General features: G+C 45.3%; 1 protein-coding gene across 1 annotated transcript; it reads left to right on the forward strand.

Annotated features, from left to right (window-relative positions):
* Positions 1-6003: 6003 nt before the first annotated feature.
* Positions 6004-22704, forward strand: CFAP53 (cilia and flagella associated protein 53). Its single transcript, XM_083402986.1, has 8 exons — positions 6004-6218; positions 8164-8393; positions 9939-10112; positions 14611-14914; positions 15082-15300; positions 17696-17912; positions 20743-20845; positions 22255-22704. Exons 1-8 carry the CDS (start codon positions 6138-6140, stop codon positions 22475-22477), a joined length of 1551 nt encoding a protein of 516 aa, XP_083259112.1. The 5' UTR covers positions 6004-6137; the 3' UTR covers positions 22478-22704.
* The last annotated feature ends 2449 nt before the right edge of the window (positions 22705-25153 follow it).

Consider the following 25153-nt stretch of genomic DNA (forward strand, 5'->3'; position numbering starts at 1 on the left):
GTCCCTTCTTAACCTGAAACCTGAGGTACCACTTTAGCTAATGGGACCTCCCGCTGCCACCGCACCGCTGCCAACTTCAGGTTACATATGCTTCAGGTTACAGACTCCGCTAACCCAGAAAAAGTACCTTGGGTTAAAAACTTTGCTTCAGGATGAGAACAGAAATTGTGCTCCAGCGTTGCAGTGGCAGCAGGAGGCACCATTAGCTAAAGTGGTGCTTCAGGTTAAGAACAGTTTCAGGTTAAGAACGGACCTCCGGAACGAATTACTGTAAGTACTTAACCCGAGGTACCACTGTACTTACAACCGCCTCCACTCGCGGATGTTCCAAGTTGCGACCATGGCAAACCCAGAAGTAACCGGCGGGTTTTCCGCCGTTCGCACATGCGCAGAAGCAGGCAATTGCCACCCGCTCCTGCACACGGTGCCGCTCCCAGCACCCGTTTCTCCATAAGGACAGGCCTCTGGAATGGATTGTGGTTGTGAGTAGAGGTTCCACTGTACAGTGTAGACTTTTGAAATTGCCCGCCCTGTAGTCCAAGACCACCCCCCAAAACATCACACATACATCACAAAAGGAGCTCTCCAACAGAAATATATCACAGGAGGGTGGTGTACCACAGGAATTCTGTCTGCCAGGAAACCTGACAATGGTCACTGATTGCTCTACCTGGGCAGTCTAGCCATTCTTTTGTGATGGGAAATACTCAGTTCCTGAATCCAGGTCACAGGCTCACCCTATTCATACACAAATACGCCCTTAAGACAGGATTTCTGAGCAAAGAGACAAAGAGGAGGTTTTCCCATTTCTTTCCTCACTGTAGAGAATATTTGAGGTGATGGGAAGAGTCAAAATGGCTTCAGGATTGCTCTCCTGTACTGTTAGAAACGTGGTTTATATACTGTATTTTTCGTGCTATAACACGCACCCAACCATAACACGCACATAGTTTTTAGAGGAGGAAAACAAGAAAAAAAATATTCTAAACGAAACAGTGGATGTATGATTTTTGTGGTTCATTCTGTGGCCACAGACATGTGATCTGACGGTGAGTTTGGGGTAGCCCAATGCAAAAATCCTGAGGATCCATGTGGATCCATGCTTTGTAACCACAATTTTGCACCCCTGCGGCCCCAGGCAACAGTGGGTGCGTGATTTATTTTTTTGGTGCAAGCTGTAGCCATGGGCATGCTATGTGATCTGATGGTGAATTTGGGGTGACCCAGTGCAAAAATCCTGAGGATCCATGTGGATCTGTGCTTTGTAACCATGTTTTAAGTGGGGAGGGAAGGAAAAGCACTCAAGGGACAAGGAACATGCGTGGCGTGGGTGGAGAAGGATGCTGTTAATAATGCAGAAGAGGGGTATAAGAGGAGAAGGCTCCTCTCCTATCCCACTTTCCTCCTTTAAAGGCTCTGCTTCTCTCCCTCCTCCCGGCTCGCTGAAAAACGTTGCTGCTATTTAGCCAGCTGAGTGGGGAGGAGAAGGGACAGAGAGCCTGCTTGCAAAAAACTTTGCTGCTATTTAGCGAGCTGTTCTCTCCCTCCTCCCCGGCTCGCTGAAAGAAACGGCTCCGGACTCGTGTAAGCGGCTCCTCTCTTCTCCCGCTTTGCTCCTTTAAAGCATGCAGGCTCTCTGTCCCTCTCTCCTCCCCACTCAGCGGCTCTTCTCCCGCTTTGCTGTTTCAAAGCGAGCCACGGAGGAGGGAAGGAAGGGGAACCATGGATCCTCTGCTCACGACTGCAGCAGATCCCCCCCGCCATCCATAGGCATTCGCTCCATAACATGCACAGACATTTCCCCTTACTTTCTAGGAGGAAAAAATGAGTGTTATGGAGCAAAAAATACGGTACTTATGTATGCGTTTGTCTTGTAAAGTTATGAACATATGGTTTTTATATATGAGACCTTAGAATTCCTTTAACCAGGTATGGCTCAAAATATAACACCAGGAGCAGCTGAAAGGCTTTGCATATTTTTTGCACTGTGATGGAAGGAAAAGGGGAAGAGCCCTTCTTAATTTCCAATTGGCATATAGAACATTCATTATCCAATTAGCCACTAGATGGCAGTCACGCACCACAGTAATATTAATAAACCAGGCCGCTGTATCTTTCTGAGGCTGCCATCAAAAGAAATAAAAACATTTGCATTTGAGACTAAAGTCTTAGACATACTTGCCTGGGAGTAAGACCCCTCCCCCTCAGAGGTAAGGCTCAGAAGTAGCTATATAGGATTACAGAAGACATGTACAGGATTGCACCGTCGAACACAAAGACAAGGGACTCTTTCGCAGTCCACGTCTGTGGATTGATTGTTATTCTTGTTCAGATATTTAAATCTTTTAGTTGAGAGATGGGCTTGTCGTAAGAGAGTCAGGGTCAGAGAGGGGAATAAAGGAAAATGACCCTACCGATATCAGAATTATAGTGTTCTACCTTAAAAACCCCACAAGAAAATGAACTGTTTCTTGGAGAAATGCATCGTTTGAGAATAAATCATTTTGCTGTGTCTTCTGTGTCCTTTTTTACCTTTTGCTATCACTAAAATGTATAAGAATGTATGCTGTGTCTTTTTCATGTATCGTTGAATGTATCATGTTACGGTAAAATCTGGGTGCGAGGCTGCTCTGCCACCCAGCTCGTCGGACTAAGTCCGCGGGTCCCTGCGGAGGAAAATTAGCTCAGCCGGAGACAGGAGCAAACTGCAGAAGATCCAAGTTTATTGCGCAACAGGTTCAAGGCGAGATTGAACAGCGAGAAAGGGGTGACATGAACTTTTGAAACTTCCATGTCCCAGAATACAGTGCAAAATACATCCCAGTTACATCATGAATACATTAAGAAGAGGTTGGGTTACACAGATTACATCATGAATACATTAAGGAGAGGTTGGGTTACACAGAATTAACATATGGAGGAGGCAGGGGGGAATATGCAGAGCTGGAGATATGCGCAGATAAGCACATCCTGAGTACCGGTGATGAGAAGACAATGGTCCATGTATGCATAGTCTGCCACCTGGCATTGCCCGTGGGAAGGCTTGGCAGAGTGATTTGACAGGATTAGGGTCTTGACACCTTGCTTGAGGGATTATGGAGGACAGGGGAGGTGTCATGGAGTCCTAGAGAAATTGAGCAAATTGGCACGTTGACTTTCTATGAATTTTATAGATTTTAGTCCCTTTTGACATTGACAATTGGAAATAAATGGATATATTGTAGCGAAGAAGGAGGTGAAGAAGACATGCCCCCCCTTCCGTATCAATCATTTTGCTGTGTCTTTTTTACCTTTTGCTATCACTGAAATATATAAGAATGTATCTGAATGTATCCTTACTGAAATGTATCTCTTTTTTCCCATGAATGTACCTTTACTGAAATGTAATGCTGCACTAAGCTGTATTTTCTGAATGTATCCAAACTGTAGCTGCCAAAACACTCTCCACCACACTGCCATCTACTGGGTCTGCAAATAATGCCACGAATACACACAAATACCGGCTCAAATAAGGTAGTTTTATTTTCCAGTAAGTATGCAAACATCAGACTATTACACCCAAATTGATAGCAATGCAGAGCAGGATCTCACATTAATACTGCAGCCATTTCCCAACATCCAGCCTCACGATCTCATGGTGATTATCAGCAACTATGGAGATTTTTCCTGTAGATAAGAAGCTCAACACATATTATCCCAGCCCGACAGCAAAATTGACACCTCCCAAAGGTCTTACAGGGACGCAGATGGTGCTGTGGGTTAAACCACAGAGCCTAGGACTTGCCAATCATAAGGTTGGCGGTTCGAATCCCCGCAATGGGGTGAGTACCCGTTGTTCAGTCCCTGCTTCTACCAACCTAGCAGTTCAAAAGCACATCAAAGTGCAAGTAGATAAATAGGTACCACTCTAGCGGGAAGGTAAACGGCCTTTCCGTGCACTGCTCTGGCTCGCCAGAAGCGGCTTAGTCATGCTGGCCACATGAGCCGGAAGCTATACGCCGGCTCCCATGACCAATAAAACGAGATGAGCACTGGAACCCCAGAGTCGGTCAGGGCCGTAATGGTCAGGGGTCCCTTTACCTTAAAGGCCTTACAACATCCTACTTGTTGTTTAGTCATTTAGTGGTGCCTGACTCTTCATGACCCCATGGACCAGAGCACGCCAGGCACTCCTGTCTTCCCCTGCCTCCCACAGTTTGGTCAAACTCATGCTGGTAGCTTCGAGAACACTGTCCAACCATATCGTCCTCCGTCATCCCCTTCTCCTTGTGCCCTCCATCTTTCCAAACATCAGGGTCTTTTCCAAGGAGGCTTCTCTTCTCATGAGGTGGCCAAAGTATTGGAAACTCAGCTTCAGGATCTGTCCTTCCAGTGAGCACTCAGGGCTGATTTCCTTCAGAATGGATCGGTTTGATCTTCTTGCAGTCCATGGGACTCTCAAGAGTCTCCTCCAGCACCATAATTCAAAAGCATCAATTCTCTGGCAATCAGCCTTCTTTATGGTCCAGCTCTCACTTCCATACATCACTACTGGGAAAACCAGAGCTTTAACTATACGAACATCCTACTTACCTTATGTTAATCCCCTCTTCATGCCATTCACGTCGCTTCCCTGTTATTGATCTGTATTGGAAACCAAAAGGTATAAGAGTCAAGGCAGCTCTTTTGTTTGGGGTCTCACTCCGTTTTATTACGTGAGCGGGGACCCTGTTGCAACAGTTTGTTTTTTTCCTCTGTTCTTTCAGTAAACTTTGCTTTTTCTCAAATCCTGGTGTGGTCTCTGTCTATTCCCGACCGGTACGGAGCCCTCCAAAGCCGCGCTGCTTCCGATGTCCCAGTCCACCTTCTGAGGCAAGGACCCCCTTAGAAAGGCAATTATTTATTTATTTCATTTTCTGGTTAAACTTTTTATTAGGGCACAGGTCCGCCCCCCCCCCCCCCCCCGGAAATGTGGCCTGTTTTGGAGCAGCAATTTTAGGAGGAAACATTTTTGGGGGACTATAAAGTTAAACTCTTGATGTTTCTTAAGCAGCGCTATAGTATGGATGGAAGACTTTGAGCAGTCGCAATGCTTCTAAAAGAAATCAGAACTATTCCTGCTTGCTGGGTTCAAGGTGATTGACACATACGCTGCCTCACACTCAGGGCCGGAGGGGCACAGCTTTATACGGAATAGCTTTTGTTAAACTGTACTGCGGGAGGCAGTGGAAGACAGGAGTGCCTGGCGTGCTCTGGTACATGGGGTCATGAAGAGTCGGACACGACTAAACAACAAATGTCATAAATGCCTGGTGACATTCTTATTTCAAATGTTGAAGGGTTTTACCATTTCCAAAGTAATTCATAGACTGGAATTGTCCCCATCCCAATTTTTTTTCATTGCAATTGCTTTTCTTTCTTTCTTTTCTACAGAAGACACCCTTTTTTAAACAAACAAACAAATAGAAGCTCGCAATTGTTTTTGCTGTGTGTGCAAATAAGTTAGCCTTGCCTAGTGAAAGCTGGACCATAAAGAAGGCTGATCACCGAAGAATCGATGCTTTTGAATTATGGTGCTGGAGGAGACTCTTGAGAATCCCATGGACTGCAAGAAGATCAAACTTATCCATTCTGAAGGAAATCAGCCCTGAGTGCTCACTGGAAGGACAGATCCTGAAGCTGAGGCTCCAATACTTTGGCCACCTCATGAGAAGAGAAGACTCCCTGGGAAAGACCCTGATGTTGGAAAAGATGGAGGGCACAAGGAGAAGGGGACGACAGAGGATGAGATGGTTGGATGCTGTTCTTGAAGCTACCAGCATGAGTTTGACCAAACTGCGGGAGGCAGTGGAAGACAGAAGTGCCTGGCGTGCTCTGGTTCATGGGGTCACGAAGAGTCGGACACGACTAAATGACTAAACAACAAGACTGCAAAACAGCCCGGTTCCTTCGCTTCCCTTCCATTCATCCGCCATCCATTCATTCCAAGGAGCCCGGCTTCGCTTAACGCGCATGCGCAGCAGCAGCAGCAGCCACGAGTCGGAATCTACGCGCCGAAACTTCGCCCGGAGCGGCGCCGGCGTGATGACGTAGACGCCGCGCGTTCCCGCGTCCGGTTTCCACGGCAACGTCCGCCGCGGCATTACTTCGCCTCAGGCATGGAGGGCGGCAGGATGGCGAATCCCTATAGCCGAGTGGTGAGGGAGGTGCGGGGACCCAAGCCGTTTTCCTACGCCATAGTAAGTCCGTAGAGCTTTGAGGGGGGAATTGGGGAGCGCGGAGGGGACTGGTTTCCTTATATATTATATAGAGAGGGTTATATCACCCCCCCCCAAAAAAAATAAACGCTGTTTGTCTAAGGGCACAAGGAACTAGTCCTCAGTGAGCCCCGTCAGCGCAACGCTTCGCTGTCGGATGTAAGCCCCGCTGCGCGAGATGTGGTTAGGGTAATAGATATTAGTTTATGTATTGTTCGTTGTTATTTTATTCATTCCATTTATCATTTATTTCATGAGATTTATGCACCGTTTGAATGTAAAGGGCTGGGTGGGAAGTGGGGTGGGGGTGAACCCCCTTCATCAAAGCGGTTTATCAAATATTTATATATAGGGAGAGAGAGAATGTGTGTATTTATTTATATATGTGTGTGTGTGTGTGTGTGTGTCATACCTCATGTTACGTTTGCTTCATGTTATGTTTTTTCAGGTTGCGTCCCACGGCGACCTGGAAGTGCTGGAAAGGATTACTTCTGGGTTTCGCCGCTCACGCATGCGTAGAAGCGCTAAATTGCACTTCGCGCATGCGCACAAGCGCCAAATCGTGCCTCGCACCTGCACAGATACAGTGCTTCAGGTTGCGGGCTTTTCATGTTGCGAACGGGCCTCCGGAACAAATCCCGTTTGCAACCAGAGATACCACTGTGTGTGTGTATATATATATATATATATATATACATATACACACACACACACACACACACACACATACATATATACACACACAAGCAATGAGATTGTTACCTATTTTTTCCTTTTACAGCCGTGAATTCAAAACATGTGGAAAGCTGAAAGCAAAGAATGGAGTTAGACTAGAGCAAATTAAAGCTCATATCCATGTCCCTAAACACCTGAGTAGGCTCATCTGAATAAGAACGGTCTTCAGCAGGCGCCAAAAAGAATGCAGTGAAGGCTCCTGCTTAATATCAATAGGCAGGGATTTCCAAAGTGGTATTTAAAAATTATGCATAAACTGCCCTGTGATCCTCAGATGAAGGGTGACATGATAAATAAATACATAAGTTTATTTGGCTTTTCGTTCTCTGTGTATAAAGTGGTTAAAGTGGCCTTGAGAGTTTGCTGCTTTTGGGTGCTTTAATTTTTTTTAATAATAATGATAATAGGATAATAATAATAATAATAATAATAATAATAATAATAATTAATTTATACCCTGCCCATCTAGCTGGGTTTCCCCAGCCACTCTGGGCGGCTTCCAACAAAACACTAAAATATAATAACCTATTAAACATTAAATGCTTCCCTAAACCGGGCTGCCTTCAGATGTCTTCTAAAAGTCTGGTAGTTATTTTTCTCTTTGACATCTGGTGGGAGGGCGTTCCACAGGGCGGGTGCCACTACTGAGAAGGCCCTCTACCTGGTTCCCTGTAACTTGGCTTCTCGCAGTGAGGGAACCGCCAGAAGGCCCTCGGCGCTGGACCTCAGTGTCTGGGCAGAACGATGGGGGTGGGGACGCTCCTTCAGGTATACTGGACCGAGCAGCAGCTTCTCTTTTCTGACATCGGCTTCTTGGTTCAGACCACTTTCTTACATTCAGAGATCTGGGCTGCAGTCCCTTGTATACGTCTTCCCTGGAGTCAGCCCAGGGATAGACATAGTGCTCATAATCAGTGTCATCATCTTATTTGTGTGAGGTGCATCCTTCCCCATCTTTAGTAACTTTCAGGAGGACTTTGAAGGCATTCCTGTTTAACTTGGCATTTGGTGGCTGAAGTTCCTGGCAACCCTGAGATCACTGGATGAAATAATGTTTTTATATGTAACTTTCTTTATAAAGCAGCGTCCACTTCATACAGAGGAAATGTGCTCCACTTCCCTTTGTCCCCTTGATGCTTGATGTAAAATCTAAATCCAATTCCCGTTACTAAAGACATACTTCCTCTTACAGAGGGCCAAGTTTCCCAAACCGAATGATGCCATGAAGCAAATCCTCCTCTGGAGGGAGCAAGAGAAACTGCGCCATGCGGCCGCGATGTACGCAAAGTCCCATCTCCTTGGCCGCCAGATCATCGAAAGGGAGGATCGGAATGAGCGAAAACAGTTCCACCGGATCGTGCAGAAGAGGGTTGATGTTGAAATGCAAGCCTACCTGGCAGGACAAGAGGAGAGGAAAGAAAGGTAAGCAAGCCAGTTGAGCAAGCTGGTGATTCAATCCTGGGTTTCTGCCTTTAATTAGAGGAGGGCATACAAAGGTAAAATTTGCATTCATTTCCTGCTCACTTTTGCTTCTTGGTTCTTCTGCATGTGGGCCCTGGCAGGCTGCCCACATGGGAATTCTGCCCCCAGGCTGAAAAAATGGGTTCCCACTGCTGCTTTAATGCTACCAAACTGGTCCTTCAGGAGGGGGGGAAACCCAAAATAAACATGAAAGGTTTCATTTTATTACTGTTTAAGTTGATGTGCCTTACAGAAAGCCACAGCAAGTAAAACAGGTCTCTTGCTCACAAGAAGTGTACAGTCTCACAATAGTGAAAGGTCTTTGTTCATCGGTAGGGCACCTGCTCTGCATGCAGAAGGTCTCAGGTTCATCCCCAGCATTCAAAAAGGGCCAGGAACAGAAGATCTGCTGTCCCTGGTATAGTCTGGCCTGGTATAAATTGGATACCTGTATTCCTATGTGTACTTACTCTTTGTTTCTATGGAGAATGGGGCATACATTTAAAGCACATTCAGTACCTATTTAGGAGGATTCAGTACCTATTCAGTACCTATTTCTTCCCCGAAAGAATCCTCAGAACAGTAGTTTACCTCTCACAGAACTATAATTCCCAGCACCCTTAACAAGCTACAGTTCCCATGATTCTTTGGGGGAAACTGTGTGCTTTAAATGTGTATGATCTGAGATCAGAGGGTCCAAGCACAAATACTGACTCGGCCATGAAGGGTGCTTGTCTGATCTTGGATCAGTTCTATTCTCTCAGCCTTACTACTTCACAGAGTTGTTGTGAGGTCAAAGTGGGAAAGACTAATGCATTTTTCTGTAAGCTCTGCTGTGAAATAAATAAGTGGTTACACCAACGTTTTCACTGAAGAGGTGGGTATTGAGGGTGGATTTAATGGGAATGAGCAAAATGAACTTTGTGCTCCCTGACGGATACTTAAAGAATAGATCCTGCCCGCCTTCTCAGCTCCAGACGCTAAATTCAGATTTTGGCCATCCCTGGAATTGAGCTAATGAAGCAAGCCTTACTTGGTTTGACATCACAACTCTGCTCCTGTTTTTTAAATGGAGGGACCAAGACCCTGGTCTGCAGAGTACACGATAAGGAATTCTCTCCCACACGGTAGACAGATGAGGCCTTTAGTACTATTTATTTATCTCATTAAATTTATACACTTACAAGGCCTCACTCCTGTCAGCAATGGAGCTGCAGAAATGTGCACTAACTTCAGCTTCTGGATCAAGTGCAAGGGAAGCCCCACACAGAGCACGTTGCAGTAACCCAGTCTTGAAGGAACCAATGCTTGAATTACTGTGGCAAGGCTTCTCTGGGTTCAGGAGTATGGCAACTCCTAATGACTGCTGTAAATGCCTTTGTATAGATACTAAATAGAATTCTAGAGATGGGGACGCTCTTTCCCTCTGATTCAGAGCGTTCTTTCTTCCGCGTTCTGTAAAAAACCACGTGGACAGTGATTTGATTTTTAATACACCCTTCCCAGGCTTCGGGATCTCCTGGAAGCCGAGGAAAAGTGTTACCTAGCTGCAATAGAATCGCTGGGAGAGACTATGGAAGACAGGCGAGTGAACATGAGAGCAAAAGCAAAATTGCTGAGGGATAAGAGGGAAGAAGCTCGGAGGAAGCTTGTGGCGGAAAAAAGGGATCAACAGTTCAGGTAAGCTGGTCATAAACCAGGGCAGCCCAGGCAGGAGGAATGGGGAGGGGGCAGGCAACTTCTCAGTCCATGAATTTATGTTTCCTTTTAGACCTGTGGGCCCATTTGGACTTTTCAGTGAGCGCTGTGGGCACTATGGCCTTTGGTCGCATTCCTCCCCCTTTTATCTGGGCAAGATCATTCCTGCTGAAAACAAGAGTGTGTGTGCATTCATACACATACACTGCCTTTTCAAGGGATCTGGTAAACGCTAGAGCCAGTAAAATCAATTTAAGCCTTGAAAAGCACATGGAACTGAAAGAGGAAGTAAGCCACCCTGGTGATCCTTGGGTTAAGGCTGACGTATAAATTTTATGCATAAGATAAAATAATAATAATAATAATAATAATAATAATAATAATAATAATAATAATAATAATTTATTATTTATACCCCACCCATCTGGCTGGGCTTCCCCAGCCACTCTGGGCGGCTTCCAACAAAATATTAAAATACAGTAATGCATCAAACATTAAAAGCTTCTCTAAGCAGGGCTGCCTTCAGATGTCTTCTAAAAGTTTGGTAATTGTTGTTCTCTTTGACATCTGGTGGGAGGGCTTTCCACAGGGCGGGCGCCACTACCAAGAAGGCCCTCTGCCTGGTTTCCTGTAACTTGGCTTCTTGCAGTGAAGGAACCGCCAGAAGGCCCTCGGAGCTAGACCTCAGTGTCCAGGTAGAATGATGGGGGTGGAGATATACAAGGTTGAGCATCCCCCTTTCATCTTCCTCCTTCAGATCCATGTAATTACTCTTACGTTGTCATGGCCACAAGGAGCAATGGGTAGGGTTGCTCCATTGCTTTGGGGGCTCCACGGAGGACCTCAGGAGCACTACTGTATTAGCATCATGGTGGCAAACCCTGATTTAGAGTGTTAAGTGTGGCGGAATGAGAAATCATAACCCAACAGTCGAAGACCATTGGATTAATCTTCCAGCAAAACTAGTTAAAGCCCGGAGCCCTGCTTTTGTGTTCAGAGTAGCGCTGAGTCCACTGTTTGGTCCTAAACCAATGAACCATTTTGAATACCAAACCTGCACTTCCTGAACATTTATGCAGGCTATCCTTTGAAATTCATGCTTCAACAAATTTTGCTGGGCAGTTCTCCAGCCCAACAATGTGTATAAAAACATGTGCTAGAGGGGAAGTGTGAACACAAATGTATATATTAGTGAAGAAAATGTACAAAAATACATTATATGAGGGGATATCACTTGCAAAAGTCTGTCTATTGTGAGAAACGCAGACAAAGGTGTGGCCAGATTTTCATGACTTTTTCCTTTCAAAAAGCTTGCAAACTGATGTAATGGCGTAAACTGAACTTAAGACTGGGAAAATGAGAAACTGAGAGAAATCAAAACTGAAAGTTTTATGCATCCCTAATGATGAGAGGCTGCCAGTCATACTTTTTTTGCAGCTCTGAACATGGTTTGTTTGAGTGGCAAGAGAGAAATATTGTTTTACGGGTCTCTTAAACATATCACGTGGAAATATTTTTGTATCTTCTCTTCTTTTTACAACAGTTTTTTCCCTCTCTCTCCCCTGCTGAGACTTGTACAGAAATTGTAGTTTATTGCCTCGCCATTTGAGCTTTGGAGGCATTTATTATTTATTTACATATGTATATTAAAGATGTTTTGGATGGCTCTAAAGTGGCCATATAGGTATAACATTCCCTCTATTCTATCATAACGTTTGTCACTTCTTGCAAAGGAGAGAGTGTAGTCACACGTGATTCTGCCTTGCTCCCATAAAAATGGATAAATGCTGGTAAGGGGCACCAATTTGGCATCTGACTTTCGTAAGCAACATTAAAATTTCACAGCTCTTGACAGTAGAGAAGCTTAGGACAGCAAAGTGAAATAGTTGAACAACCATCTGTGAGAGCAGATGTGTATGGGTGGCTGTAAAAGCTGCTTTGGGTGACTTATTTTGGTCGGATCAAACAGTTATGGAGCTATTTTGTATTATGAATAACTGCCTTGGCTAACGCTTTGATTTAACTCCTACTTTTTGAAATGTCTGTTACATTCATGTGGCTTAGAAGCTGCGGCTCTGGATAAGCAAGCAGTGCTCTCCTTTCTCTTAAGGGAATTTTGATCTAGAGTATTGATGGATTACTTTTCATCCAGCAGAGGCTTTATCATTGCCCTGCTCCTCCCTGATCTCTTCCAGATGTTCTTTGACCGTTTAAACCAGTGATCTACTATCCATAGATCTTGTTTCTCTCTCAATCAGGAGTCATGGACTCTGGCTCTCCAGATGTGGCAAACGCTTAACAACCATCAAGTGGTTGCAGGCACTAACTCTGCATGCCAAAGTCTCAGATCCCTTTTGCTCTCCTGTTCCCCAAACCAGCCTATTTACCAGCTGCTCCCCCAGTTGCCAACATGACACTTGCTCAATACAAAGCTGTCAACTTTCAGATTTGAAAATAAGGGATCAGCAGCCTCGAAAATAAGGGATCAGCAGCGTCACCTGTCCCGGGGACAGTTTACGGGATATCTAACAATCCGGGATAGATAGATAGTTTATTACGGCCATAGGCCCATATTCAATACATCATACAGCAACACAGGCATAACAAGACAAAATTAATAAATTAAATTACTTTAAAATCAAGTACATCTCAGACCATAAATTTCGAAATTCCATTAAAATAAAAACAATATAGCGCTTAAAATATCAAATTATCAGTATAAATCAATATTATTTGGGCAAAATCAATCATCAATAGTCATAGAGTAATCCATTTTTCCTTTTATAGGCTAATACTGTTATCAGAAATCTGGCAACAGAAAGGGACCTACTCGGATCAGAATCTTGCAATAAATTTTATCTTGTTATACCTGTGTTGCTGTATGATGTATTGAATATGGGCCTATGGCCGTAATAAACTATCTATCTATCTTTTCCAATGGTCGGATCTCAGCGGTGTGTGTATGTGAGAATAGATCTATAGAATCTTTACAACATATACTATTCTGTTGTCCACTACATTCAGTTTCTCGGATCAGATTTTTGTCCCCTTTATTATTGGAAATCTCAGGTGACTCTTTGGAAACACAGCTAAAAAAAAATAAAAAAAAATCCGGGATAGCAGCGGGAAGCAGCGGGAAACGGCGCTGGAATAAGGGAATTTCCCACAAAAAAAGGGAAGGTTGACAGCTATGGCTCAGTAGTGCTCCTGTGCTGCTATTGCTCCTTTGAAAGAGAGAACTTCTGATAGATTGTGCCCTTCGTTTGCAGGAGGCATTCCTTTTTGTACAATATATCCATTCTCAATGCCAATAATCATGTCACCTTTATGTTGCTTTATTATGCCTTTTTTTAGTGTATCCAGCCGATCAGCAGTGAATTGTTATTTGCAGAGGCAGCGAAACGGCTGCACCTTCAAATTACACTTGGATGGGCAGCGGGCGCTTAATAGCACTCCCCTGCCCCACCCTCCCCAGAAAGCAGGAAGATTTGTCACAGTGTTGACAAAGATCTGCTCCAGCTGCGTTATGTGATATGATGATTAGTTTGAAACGATATGGAGAAGAACCCATGGAGTTTCTGGGTGCAGAAAAGTCAGTGAGGGAGTTCTTCTTGTCCGGTACAGGGTTTGGGGCCCTTAGGCAAAATGCTTTCGGTGGCACCCCTCCCTGAGTGTGCCTCTCTGCTAAGTTGGCAGAATCTGACAGGTCAAGAGCTGAAGTTGCTTAACAGATAAACCTCTTGGACATCATTACCTAGAAAATGGAGGGGCATGGGCAGCATCAGGGGTTGGCATTACTGGGCAACTGCCGAGCCCCACATTTTAAGCGGGGTCCCACCGCTGTTATTTTTAATATTCAAAAACACATTTGATCATAAAATAAGTATTCAAATACATGCCATAAAACTACATACTTATGCATTTTGGCAATTTCTTTGGGCCGAGAACTGTATTTGCAGAATTTGGAGAAGTACCAAATCCAGAGGATAATTACATTAGGCTGGTTGTTGTGGATCGGGTCAGTTCATATTGGAATCTGCAGAACTTTAATTCATCAGGCATCCCTAAATATCGCTAGCTAAGCCTTGGGGCTATGTAGCCTTCCATCTACCGCACAGCTATGAACCAACAGAGCTAGCATTTTTGCCTTTGTTTTGTCCCTACACATGCATTTTTTAGCTGTAATGTGAATCAGCATTATTGAAAAGGGCTGCAACTCAGAGGTGGAGCCTCTTGCTTTGCATGCGGAAGGTCCCAGGTTCAATCCCCAGCATCTCCCAGTCAGGACTGGTCAGAAATTTTGCTTTGACACCCTGCACAGCCGTTGCCTGTTAGTGTAAACAGTACTGAACTGGGTGATCCTGTGGCCTGACTCTGTATAAGGCAGCTTTCTGTGTTCCTGACGGCACAGTACTGTCTCCAAATGCCTCTTCAGAAGCATGTTTCCATTCCTCCTTTTCTCTCCTTACCCATGGCTCAGAGTAACTTGTGAGGACGCACGGACACTGTGGAGCAAGAAGCATCTGATGGAGATCTGTGAGGACCGGCTGGCCCAGCTGGCCCTGAAGGAGGAACTCAAGAAGCAACGAGCAAGGGAGGAGGCGGACTTTGCGGCTCTTTGGGAAGAGGACAGGCTGGCTAAGGAGAAGCGGGCAGCGGAGGACGAACGGAAGAGAACAAGGTGGACTGACAGCCAGAAAAACCTCCTTGAAGCTCAGCAAACTGTGGCGGACGCTCAGCGGGAGGAGGCGAGGCGGCTGAAGGAAGAAGAGGCAAAGCTGATGGTAATGTAGCTGGTTTAAGAGCGTAAGATGAATCTGCTGGGTCCAAGGCGGCAGCCGTTGCTACATCTTCGTAGCGTTGCGATTCTCCCAGTCTAGCCACTCTGTTTGGTTGGGCATCATTAAAGCTGAAGGTGCGAGTTAACCGTCTCTCTTGCTGCTGCTTGTAGGAAGAAGAACGTCAGCTGATGAAACTGGAGAACGAGCGGGCCGAGATCGAGCGGCAGCGGAAGCTGAGGGAGTGCAGAGACATGCTGCTGGATTCCATGGAGGAGAAGAGGAGGCGTCTCCACGAAGAGCAGCAAGAGGAGCTGGCTTTAGATATGAAGATCCTGGATCACATCATGAAAGAATCCCAGGAGGATACAGAGAGCCAAAAGAGAAGGAAAGTAAGGCTAGTATTTAATTCAGGTTTTGAGCTAAAGGCAGCAGATTCTATGTTTCTGGCTTCTTTGCCGTTGCCGACTGTCAGGTGGCAATGGTGGTTGCTCGTGAGTAAGTCAGGACTCCCACCTGCCTTTTATAGGTTTTATTTTGGTGCAAGACTATTTACAGCGCAGTACCACAAGTTCATGTCTGCCTCAGTCGCTAGCAGAATCCGGGAGTGGTTGTTTCCGGGTCCTCCCCCAACATAATAGCTTAGTCACTCCCAGCCTTTTCCTTCCTTCTTTGCATTGTACACCTCTGCACAGGGTGGGCGACGGAAGAGGCGTGCTTCCCTCCTAGCCGGCAGGACCAGGAGGGGTGCTGAGGCTCCCAGCAGTATCCTCTGGTCCCTTCCTCTCTTCCCCACTGGAGGTGTGGCTTTCCCCACCACAGGAAGAGGAACTGCTTCGCAAGATTTTCTGAGGTTCCCTGTAACCCAACTCCCCCTCAGCTTGCCTCCCCTGTTCCGATGGCAGTCCCCTGACACCGACCTTGTCACTTGGGAGCCCACAACTGACTTCCAAGGAAGCCCTGGGCTCATGACAAAAAAAGGATCAAGCCTTGTTTGAGAATTTATCACAGTGGAGAGGAACCACCAGCCCATGGGCCTAATCTGGCCTGCCCAGTCCAACCTGCCCAACCTCTCAGTGACCCCTGCCTCCCTGCCAGTCCCCTAGTGTCATTGTGTGGTGATTGGAGGTCAGCCCTTAGAAGAGCAGGCAGAGAGATCCTACGTCTCCAGCCTTAGTACTAAGTGCCGCAGCAAGAAGTCATCTACTGGTGCTTATAGATTAAAAGGCAACATTCCTACTCAGCAAGTGCTGGGATGGGAGCGGGGGAGAAAGGCTGCCTTTTACTCCTATCTTAGATCTTGGTGCAAAGACTGGGAAAGGAAATCCCTATTCCTTCTCTGTAGGCAGGGGGATCTTTCCAGCCACCTCCACCCCCATGCTAGAATAGAGGGGGGTGGAAATGCTGGTGTGTGTGCCTGCATGTGTTTGTTAGAGAGAGAGTTTTTTACCTGCATGTCTGGTGTGCGCGCACTTGTGCCAATGGGTGGAGAACAGAGGTAGGAGCTGAAAATGGGGTTCTTAATTTGCACCACCAACAAGCAAGAGGTGGTGACCAAAGAAGAGGCTATAATCTGTTTGAAATGATTTATTTCAAATAAATCAGCTTCAGACAACCAGTGAATGCATTTCCGTTTAAAAAAAATACAAGCATTATTACCACCACAATCATTACAATTTATTACCCACCCTTCAGGCTTAAGGTCCCAGGGCGAGTTAGAGCAATTACAACATTAACAGTAGAATACAACATTATGCGATATTAAAAACAGTTTAAAGCAACCTACAATTACAAAGATAAGGTGGGTCCTGAGAATTTATATCCGATTCTCAAGGGTCAAAAATCAGAGTAAAGAGAAATTAACTTCACGTTACACAGAAATAAGACTTGGGGAAATGGAGAAAAAAGGAACAGGTATGTGCAAGTAGCAATTGCATGGAAAACAAAGTGTGCGTATTTATTTACTTTTTGTCTCTGCTCACCATTGGAATGTGCCCCCACAACCCCCAATGGTTGGCAAAGTTTGAATCCAGCCCATAGGTTCCCAGTGCTGAGTTATCATCTTGATTTAGACCTGCATGAGTTCTCAAAGCTGAGAACAGTATTTAAAACTAAACCATTTGCATTATACAGCCCAACCAATAGTGAAATCTGAACCAGCAGCATCATATTAGTAGCAGGGAGAATAAAAGAAACTCAGCCGGACTCCATCACGCTTGGCGGTTCACAGCTTGCCTAAAAAGAAAAGCTGTAATGGCAGATCACCTAAATAGGCAAAGTTCTCAGATAACACCAAATGTCAAGTGAGGGAAGGACTTCTCCAGAATTAGCAAACTGTGGGCCATTTATATGCATTATGCAGTACTTCTACAATGTTAGGGATAAAGTCATACGTTAAAGTCAGGAGTGATGAAATGTTTTCATTGCTAATGTCAGCCCACAATGGTTTTATTTCTTCCCCCCTCTTACTTTCTATCCTGAATTTATTGCCAGTCAGTTTCATTAGGTCACACTGAGATCTGGTATTAAGTGAGCAAGCAAAATATTTATTTCAGTCTCCAGGTAGGGCTAGGAAAAACTGCCTGTCTGAAACTCTGGAGAGCTGCTGCCAGTCAGTGTAGACAGTACTGAGGTAAAAGGACCAATGGTCCAACTTGCCTCAAGACAGCCTTTTATGTTCCTCATTTTCTTTTGGGGGTGGCTAAGGATAGTTAGCCTTGACTAATTGCCATGACTCCTTTTTTATTTATTGTTTTCTGCAACTTGCTCCTTGTCTCTTTTCTGCAGAAAGAGCTCTTGAAAGAGCAGCAGATGTTTAAGGCCTACCTGGCTCAGCAGAGGGAGGACGAGCAGCGCCAGGAAAAAGAGCTGGACAAGCTGCGGGCGGAAGAGACAGCCCGGATGTGGGCAAAGAGAGCCGCGAAGGAGAGGGCCATGAAGGAGGCCAGGGGCCGCTTGCTCACAGAAGTCATGGACACGAGGAGACTTCAACTGGAGGAGAAACGTAAGAGGATGTCGGGGACACGTTATCCGTGGGCCTGATTTACCTTCTATCTTGCACGGTCTGGAACAGGAGACCTGCGCCAGTAGAGCAGGAACACTAAACAGGGCTCTGTGCAGGCTGAGCTTTAGGAAGCGAGGTCAGAATTGTGCACCTGAATTCTGCAGACTGCATACACAATGCAAATTAATACATCTACACATCATGAATTCTGCTTCTATGAATCAGGAATAAGGAGCTGTGCAAAGAACTGAAACCACACCCTTGGCAAAAGCAAAAGCCTTGCCCGCTTTTCCTGCGCCCTGGCCAAAGATGACGCCAGATGTTCATTGTCTGTGTGCTTTGAAGCCTATATTTTACACTCCGAATAGCCTGGACACTTGGCTTTCATAACAAAAACAAAAGCCGAGGTTCTCAAGGCGTTGAACTGCATGCCTACCGTGTTCTGCACTTGTATAGTGCCATCGTAAATGCACAAAGTCGAGCCCATAAATAGGATTGCCTGCCCCCACCCCATATTTTATTAAGGATTTCCCCCTCCCAGCCCTGAATCAGCCCAGCTCATACCCATATCCTCTTAAAGGTAATATGGATGCCCAGAATGCCAGCACCTTGATTTGTGCTCAATAGTTCACAGCCAGCCAGTCCAGTGCTTTAAGGATCAGTGTTGCATGATCCCACTTTGCTATTCTGCAATAGCTGTAACTTTTTGACTGTTTTCTAAGGCAGCCCCGCATACAGTGCATTGCAATAGCCCTGCCGGGAGGTAACCAAAGTAGTAAGCACATGTAATAAAATTCATGATATAATACAGCAGCAGGAATAGGGATGGAACTAATCAGGAAAGGCTTTTGCCATTTATTTATTTTTATTTCATTTATCTGTTGAATTTGTATTCTGCCCTTCATCCGTAGATATCTGGGCAGTGCACAACATAAAAATACAATATAAAAGCACAAAATACAGAATAAAAACAAGACCTGCCTTCTACAAACCAGTAACCCTCTCCCCTCCACCCACTCACCCATTTAAGAAAGTTTAAACTGGCCACTCTTCCAGACCCAGTTTAAGGTGCTGGTTTGAACTAATAATAATAATGATAATGATAATGATAATGATAATAATAATAATAATAATAATAATAATAATAAATGTTTATTTGTACCCCGCCCTCTCCGGCCGGAGGTGGGCTCAGGGCGGCTGACATCATAAAACTAACACAGTATACAAAGAATATAAGAACATTAAAACAGGCAGTCAATTAATTAAAATACATCTTAAAATTAGTTCAGAGCAAATTAAAGTCTGGACAGATGGCAGTCTACGGCTAAAATTGAGAGTGGTTAATATTCTCCAGGGCCAACTGTTACCACTGGTCTTATAAAGTACCTGTGAGCGGGCTAGGAGGCCTCATGCAAAAAGAAAAGAATCAGACTGAAAAGAAGGCCTGGCGAAACAGCTCCACCTTGCAGGCCCTGCGGAAAGATGTCAAATCCCGCAGGGCTTATACGTTGCAGGACCACAATACCTGATTAATTCCCACTCCAGACAAGAATATACCGTATTTTTCGCCCTATAGGACGCACCGGCCCATAGGGCGCACGTAGTTTTTGGGGGGAGAAATCAAGGAAAAAAATTTTATTTCCCCCCCAGGTTTGCGCAGCCATACCCAAGCTAGAAGAGGGAGACGGAGTGCTCCGTCTCCCTCTTCTGCCTTCAGGGACAGCCTCTCTAGCCTCCGTGGGGCAGCGGCTTGTCCTGCTGTCCCCCGAGGTTGTGGGCTGGCAGGGGGGAGAAGCAAGCTTGCTTATCTCCCCCCCGCCAGCCTCCAGATCAGGTGGGGGAATAGCGGGGTGGCGGTGCTCCGCCTCCCCGCTATCCCCCGAGGTTGTGGGGCTGGCAGGGGGGAGAAGCAAGCCTGCTTCCCCCCCCCCCAGCCTCCAGATCAGGTGGGGGAATAGCGGGGTGGCGGTGCTCCGCCTCCCCGCTATCCCCCGAGCTTGTGGGGCTGGCGGGGGGGAAAGCAAGCTTGCTTCTCCACCACCCCCGCCAGCCTCCAGATCAGGTCGGAGAATAGCGGGGTGGCGGTGCTCCGCCTCCCCGCTATCCCCCAGCTTGTGGGCTGGCAGGGGGGAGAAGCAAGCTTGCTTCTCCGCCCCCCCCCGCCAGCCTCCAGACCAGGTCGAGGAATAGCGGGGTGGCGGCGCTGCGCCTCCCCGCTGTCCCCCGAGCTTTTGGGCTGCAGGCTGCTGCCCGCAAGCCTTGGCAGCCCGCGGGACCTCCCGCCAGGTTTGCAAGACTTGCGGATAGCTTACTGAAGCCTGGAGAGCGAGAGGGATCGGTGCGCACCGACCCCTCTCGCTCTCCAGGCTTCAGCGAAAGCTTGCATTCGCCCCATAGGACGCACACACATTTCCCCTTCATTTTTGGAGGGGAAAAAGTGCGTCCTATAGGGCGAAAAATACGGTAACTGCCCATTACAAGTGTCTCCACGTGCCTCCTCTGAGAGGAACAGGGCCTTTTCAGTCCTGGCCCTCTGTCTGTGGAATAGTCTCCTAAGTAAGGCCTGCCTAGCATGAACAGATAACTAACAGCTAAGGCAATGTTAGTGATGCCCTGGGTTACTGATAAGCACCCCCTCCCACCCAACCCTGTGAAAGCTGATGTTTTATGTATTGATTTGATTGTTTTGATGTTGATGGTTGTTTTTAACTATTTTCCCGGCTTTGTTGTACAGATACTGCCCTGTGTTAGGCGGCCAAAAGACTAAACACATTGTAATAATTAATTCAGCAGCATCGGCCAATTACTTGTTCCATTTTTTGCCTTCCAGTGCAGAGAAATGCCCAAGAACAAGAGGCACTGATTCGGGACAGGGAATTGTTAAATGCAGCCATTCTAGAATTCAACCGTCTAGAAGAGGAGAAATACGCAAGGTAATTGCTCCTGATCCTATCAGCAGGGCTGATTATACCTTTGTGGTAAAAACCCAGCAAACTATGGCAGTGGCACCCAAATTATTTGCAGGGAAAGCCTCAGTTCTGTAACTTATACAGGCAAGGCAAATTGAACACATTTTCATATATCTTTTCCAGAGACATTGAAGCCTTGGAAGCTCCTAAGTAGCAGTGGTTAAAAGGAGAGAGAGTGCTGCAATTGGGTGCAGAAAGTCCTGAGTTCAGCGTTCTTAGAGAGTCTCGCTATCTTTCCTCTGTTTTCCATCCATAAAACTGGGAATTAAGCCCTTTTTCTTGCAGGGACATCAATAAGAAAAGAACATGTGGCGAATGCTCCTTCCACATTCCAAAGTGGGACAGATTTTAATAACAAAGTCAGAGAATAAAGGATGATTTTCAGCTCATGCTTAGAATCCTAACAAATTTTCTAATAGGGATAACAGCCATACACAGCACAAACCCATGCATCTCAAAAATTAACCTTTTTATTGAGCATTTTCCCCAAAATGCCACACCACAATACTGTGTGTTGAATACAGCCAAGTCATAATTGGAGTAAACCTATTTAAATCTGTTGATTTAGGTTAGTCACGCCCACTGATTTTTTCAGTGGGTCTACTCTGAGTATGACTTAGCTTGATTCAATCCTATATATTAGAGTAGGGATGCGGGTGGCGCTGTGGTCTAAACCACTGAGCCTATTGGGCTTGCTGATCAGAAGGTCGGTGGTTTGAATCCCGGTGAAGGAGTGAGTTCCCATTGCTCTGTCCCAGCTCTTGCCAACCTAGCAGTTCGAAAGCACACCAGTGCAAGTAGATAAATAGTTACCACTGCGGCGGGAAGGTATACGGCATTTCCATGCGCTCTGGTTTCCGTCACGGTGTCCCATTGCACCAGAAGCAGTTTAGTCATGCTGGCCACATGACCTGGAAAGCTGTCTGCGGACAAACACCGGCTCCCTTGGCCTGAAAGCGAGATGAGCGCTGCAACCCCATAGTTGCCTTTGACTGGACTTAACTGTCCAGGGGTCCTTTATATATTAGAGTACAATAACAATAGGTGGAGGGGGAGAGAAGGGAGTGCATAGGCAATGAAAAGGATAGAAAAGCAAGGTGTGTCACGTGGAGGACAATAATGCATCCATCAAAGGATACATTATTTATTCAGAGGTGCACATTTATTCAAAGATGCACTTTTATTCAAAGGTTTGCTGGAAAAGAGAACGTGGAGTGAGCCTCCTTCCTGTCCTGCACAGAACAGGGTGTGGGAGAATGGCCTGCAGAAAGGCTGTGTGCTTTCAGACCATGCCCTGGAAGGGAGTGTGTTAAATGTGTTAAGTAGTTGCTGCTTCTGTTTACACTCATCCCTCTTTATTACGTTATCTGCAGGCGCACACAGCAAGCAAAGGTGTATCAGGAGGAACTCAATGCTCAGATGGATTACAACAAGCAAGCCCGTGATCTTGAGAAGGAAGAAGAACGCCGCCAATACGCTCTGTCCCTGGAAGCGGAAAGGCTTTACCAGCAGAAGATAGCGGACATCATCTCAAGACCTTACATGAAGTTGTCAGATCTCCATCCTTTGCGGAGGTACCTTGCCAGCAGTTCTTAATCTTAGACTCCAACCAATTTCCTTTATATAGATCTATATAATTCACTGCATTTAAAACTCTCAAGCGCAGCTAAAGCATCTTCTGCTTGTGTACACTGACTGACGGGAAGACGACTCTAGAATACCATGTTTCCTAGCTTCTTTTCTTGGTCAAGCAAAACCTCCTTTTAAAAATAAAATGCTGTCGAAAGTTTTACGTTTTAAATAAAGAATGTCGCATGGTGAAATTGACTGACTTCAAAACATTTTCTTTAAAAACACTTCTACTTGTACAGTTCAAAATGAATGCCTATATGCTGTGCTTTTCCGTTATTTGTAATAAAAAAGCATTTTCATTCCCTCTTTTTTTAAAAAAGAAAAGGTTGTCCATAACTCAGCATATATTCAGTTGACATTCCCCGTTCCCACCACTGTATGCTATAAGAACTGGTGTATTCCCTCTGTCTCACTGTGATCAGGCAACCTGGAGTCCTGTGTATATATTGCCAGCACGTTCCTTTGCAGATCCGAGACCTGCTATACTTACAGCTAGATCTACGGAAACTAAGCCAACGAGGCTTTAAGAGATGTTCTGGATAAAACTTGGCATATTTAGTTTCTTTGTGTCCAGCTGCCATTAAAGTTTGCAGAAGCAGGAGCAATCAAAACAAAAGTGACAATACAGCGGTGCCCCGCAAGACGAATGCCTCGCAAGACGGAAAACCCGCAAGACGAAAGGGTTTTCCGTCTGCAGAGGCGCTTTGCAAGACGAATTTCCCTATGGGCTTGCTTCGCAAGACGAAAAATGACGAAAAAAATTTGAATTTTTTTTTTTTGCTCCAAAACCCCTTATTCTGAATCGCTAAGCTTCTAAAAGCATTTTAGCAGCAAAACCGCTAATCCCCCACCCCTTAAAAAGCCGTTTTTAGCCCTTAAAATGTCAATAGCGCTAATAGCGCTACTCCGTCAATGGGCTTGCTTCGCAAGACGAAAAAACCGCAAGACGAAAAGACTCCCGGAACGGATTCTTTTCGTCTTGCGAGGCACCACTGTATTAGGATTTGGCCAGTTACCCCAAATCCCTAGCAATCTTTGAGAAAGAAACCGTAGGCAAGTATACAGGGCTATGCCGATGTGTTCTCCCGACAGATTGGGGAACATAGGAAGCTGCCTTATACGGAGTCTTGTAGGTGACAAGCTGGACCTGATTTCTACCAGCTGCACGCTCGTTTTGTTGACAATATTACTCCTTCCCCTTCCCCTTTAAACATGGACAATAAACATGGCTGCCTCTTGGCCCCATCACTTGTTTTGTCTTTGGATCACAACTATAGGACAAGTGTTGAATCGCACACCACGAGGGGTTCAGTGTATTCAATCAGAAATCTGTTTTACAAGTCAGCTTGTTGTCACAGTATTACTGAGCGAGCTCTTGAACACATTGATCCTGACTTTCCAAGTATTTCTGAAAAGCTTCTGACATTTGTAGCAGCAAAGTGACTCATTCTGTGCTGCATTTTCACCCCAACACTGGAAGATTCCCACCTCCTTATGCTTCAAAACCATAGGCAGCAATGATTAATCAGTTTCCCAACAGTGCAGTGTATTGGCAAGCATTTCCTATTTTAACGACTCTGTGTATGTGCAAAATCCCTTTACAGCTTCACAATACACAGGAGTCCTGCAAATAGGACTGAGATGATTTACAGTTTAATAAGCAAAAAATCTAGCCTTTATAGTTAGGAGAAAATGCATTTTTCCGTTTCGTTCCTTATCAAGGTAGCATGTTCTTGTCTCAGGCAGAGGTCTGTCCCATTACCTGCAATGTAACCCTTTGAACTGAGATTTTGGGAACTCACCTATGGTCCTTCTCCATTTAAGACCTAGACTCTATTACAGAGCTATAGCCCTTCCTCAATTTATTTTATACACACAGCACACTTTTAGCTAAATGCAGCCTCTTTAGTTATGTGCTTCTAACTACTCCTATTTAAATAATCTGCTGTTTGTTTTGTCAAATGGGTTAAGAATAAAAAAGGTGCTGCCTTGACTACAGTTTCTATATAAAGGGGAGGATATTAGTCATGATAAAACATGCATAAATAAATATTACAGGCTGTTGTCTTCCCTTGGCAGCAGAACAGGCTGCCTGGGAATTCCTGGAATATGCCAGACAGTGGCTCTAGTTAGCAGTCAAGCTGGAGGCTCTAGGTGTGGTCAAGTAAAGGTCAGTGTTTATGCACATATGTACTGTTTAATTTATACCCCCCACCCTGCCACCACTGGCTTATGGATCTTAGGGTTGGCCTGCCCAGGAAAAAATCACATAAATATGATAGTTCTCCTGGGTGGACTTTGGAAAGATCTAGCAGCTCAGAAACTGAGCTCTTTCTTTCTGCACTTTCCAGAAACAACTGAAAATCTCTTTGTTCTTCCCGAGCCGGACAAATAGGTTTTTGTCATGAATAGGCTTTTGTTTTAAATGTATCTGCTGTGTATTTCTGTGGACTCAGCCATACAGCTGCAAATAAAATGATTTAAGTGTGTCATTTAGTGCAATATGCAAATGTGACACTAGATGGCGATGGTGAGCTATGGCAAATTTAATATATGTTTCAAAACTTTTTTTTAAAGCATTCTCAAAGCGTTCTTTATATGAGTGTAGATTCCACTTGTGTGTCTTTAACTTTTTTTGCT

Source organism: Podarcis tiliguerta, assembly GCF_965153285.1.
Source record: "Podarcis tiliguerta genome assembly, chromosome: 11".
Lineage (NCBI taxonomy): Eukaryota > Metazoa > Chordata > Lepidosauria > Squamata > Lacertidae > Podarcis > Podarcis tiliguerta.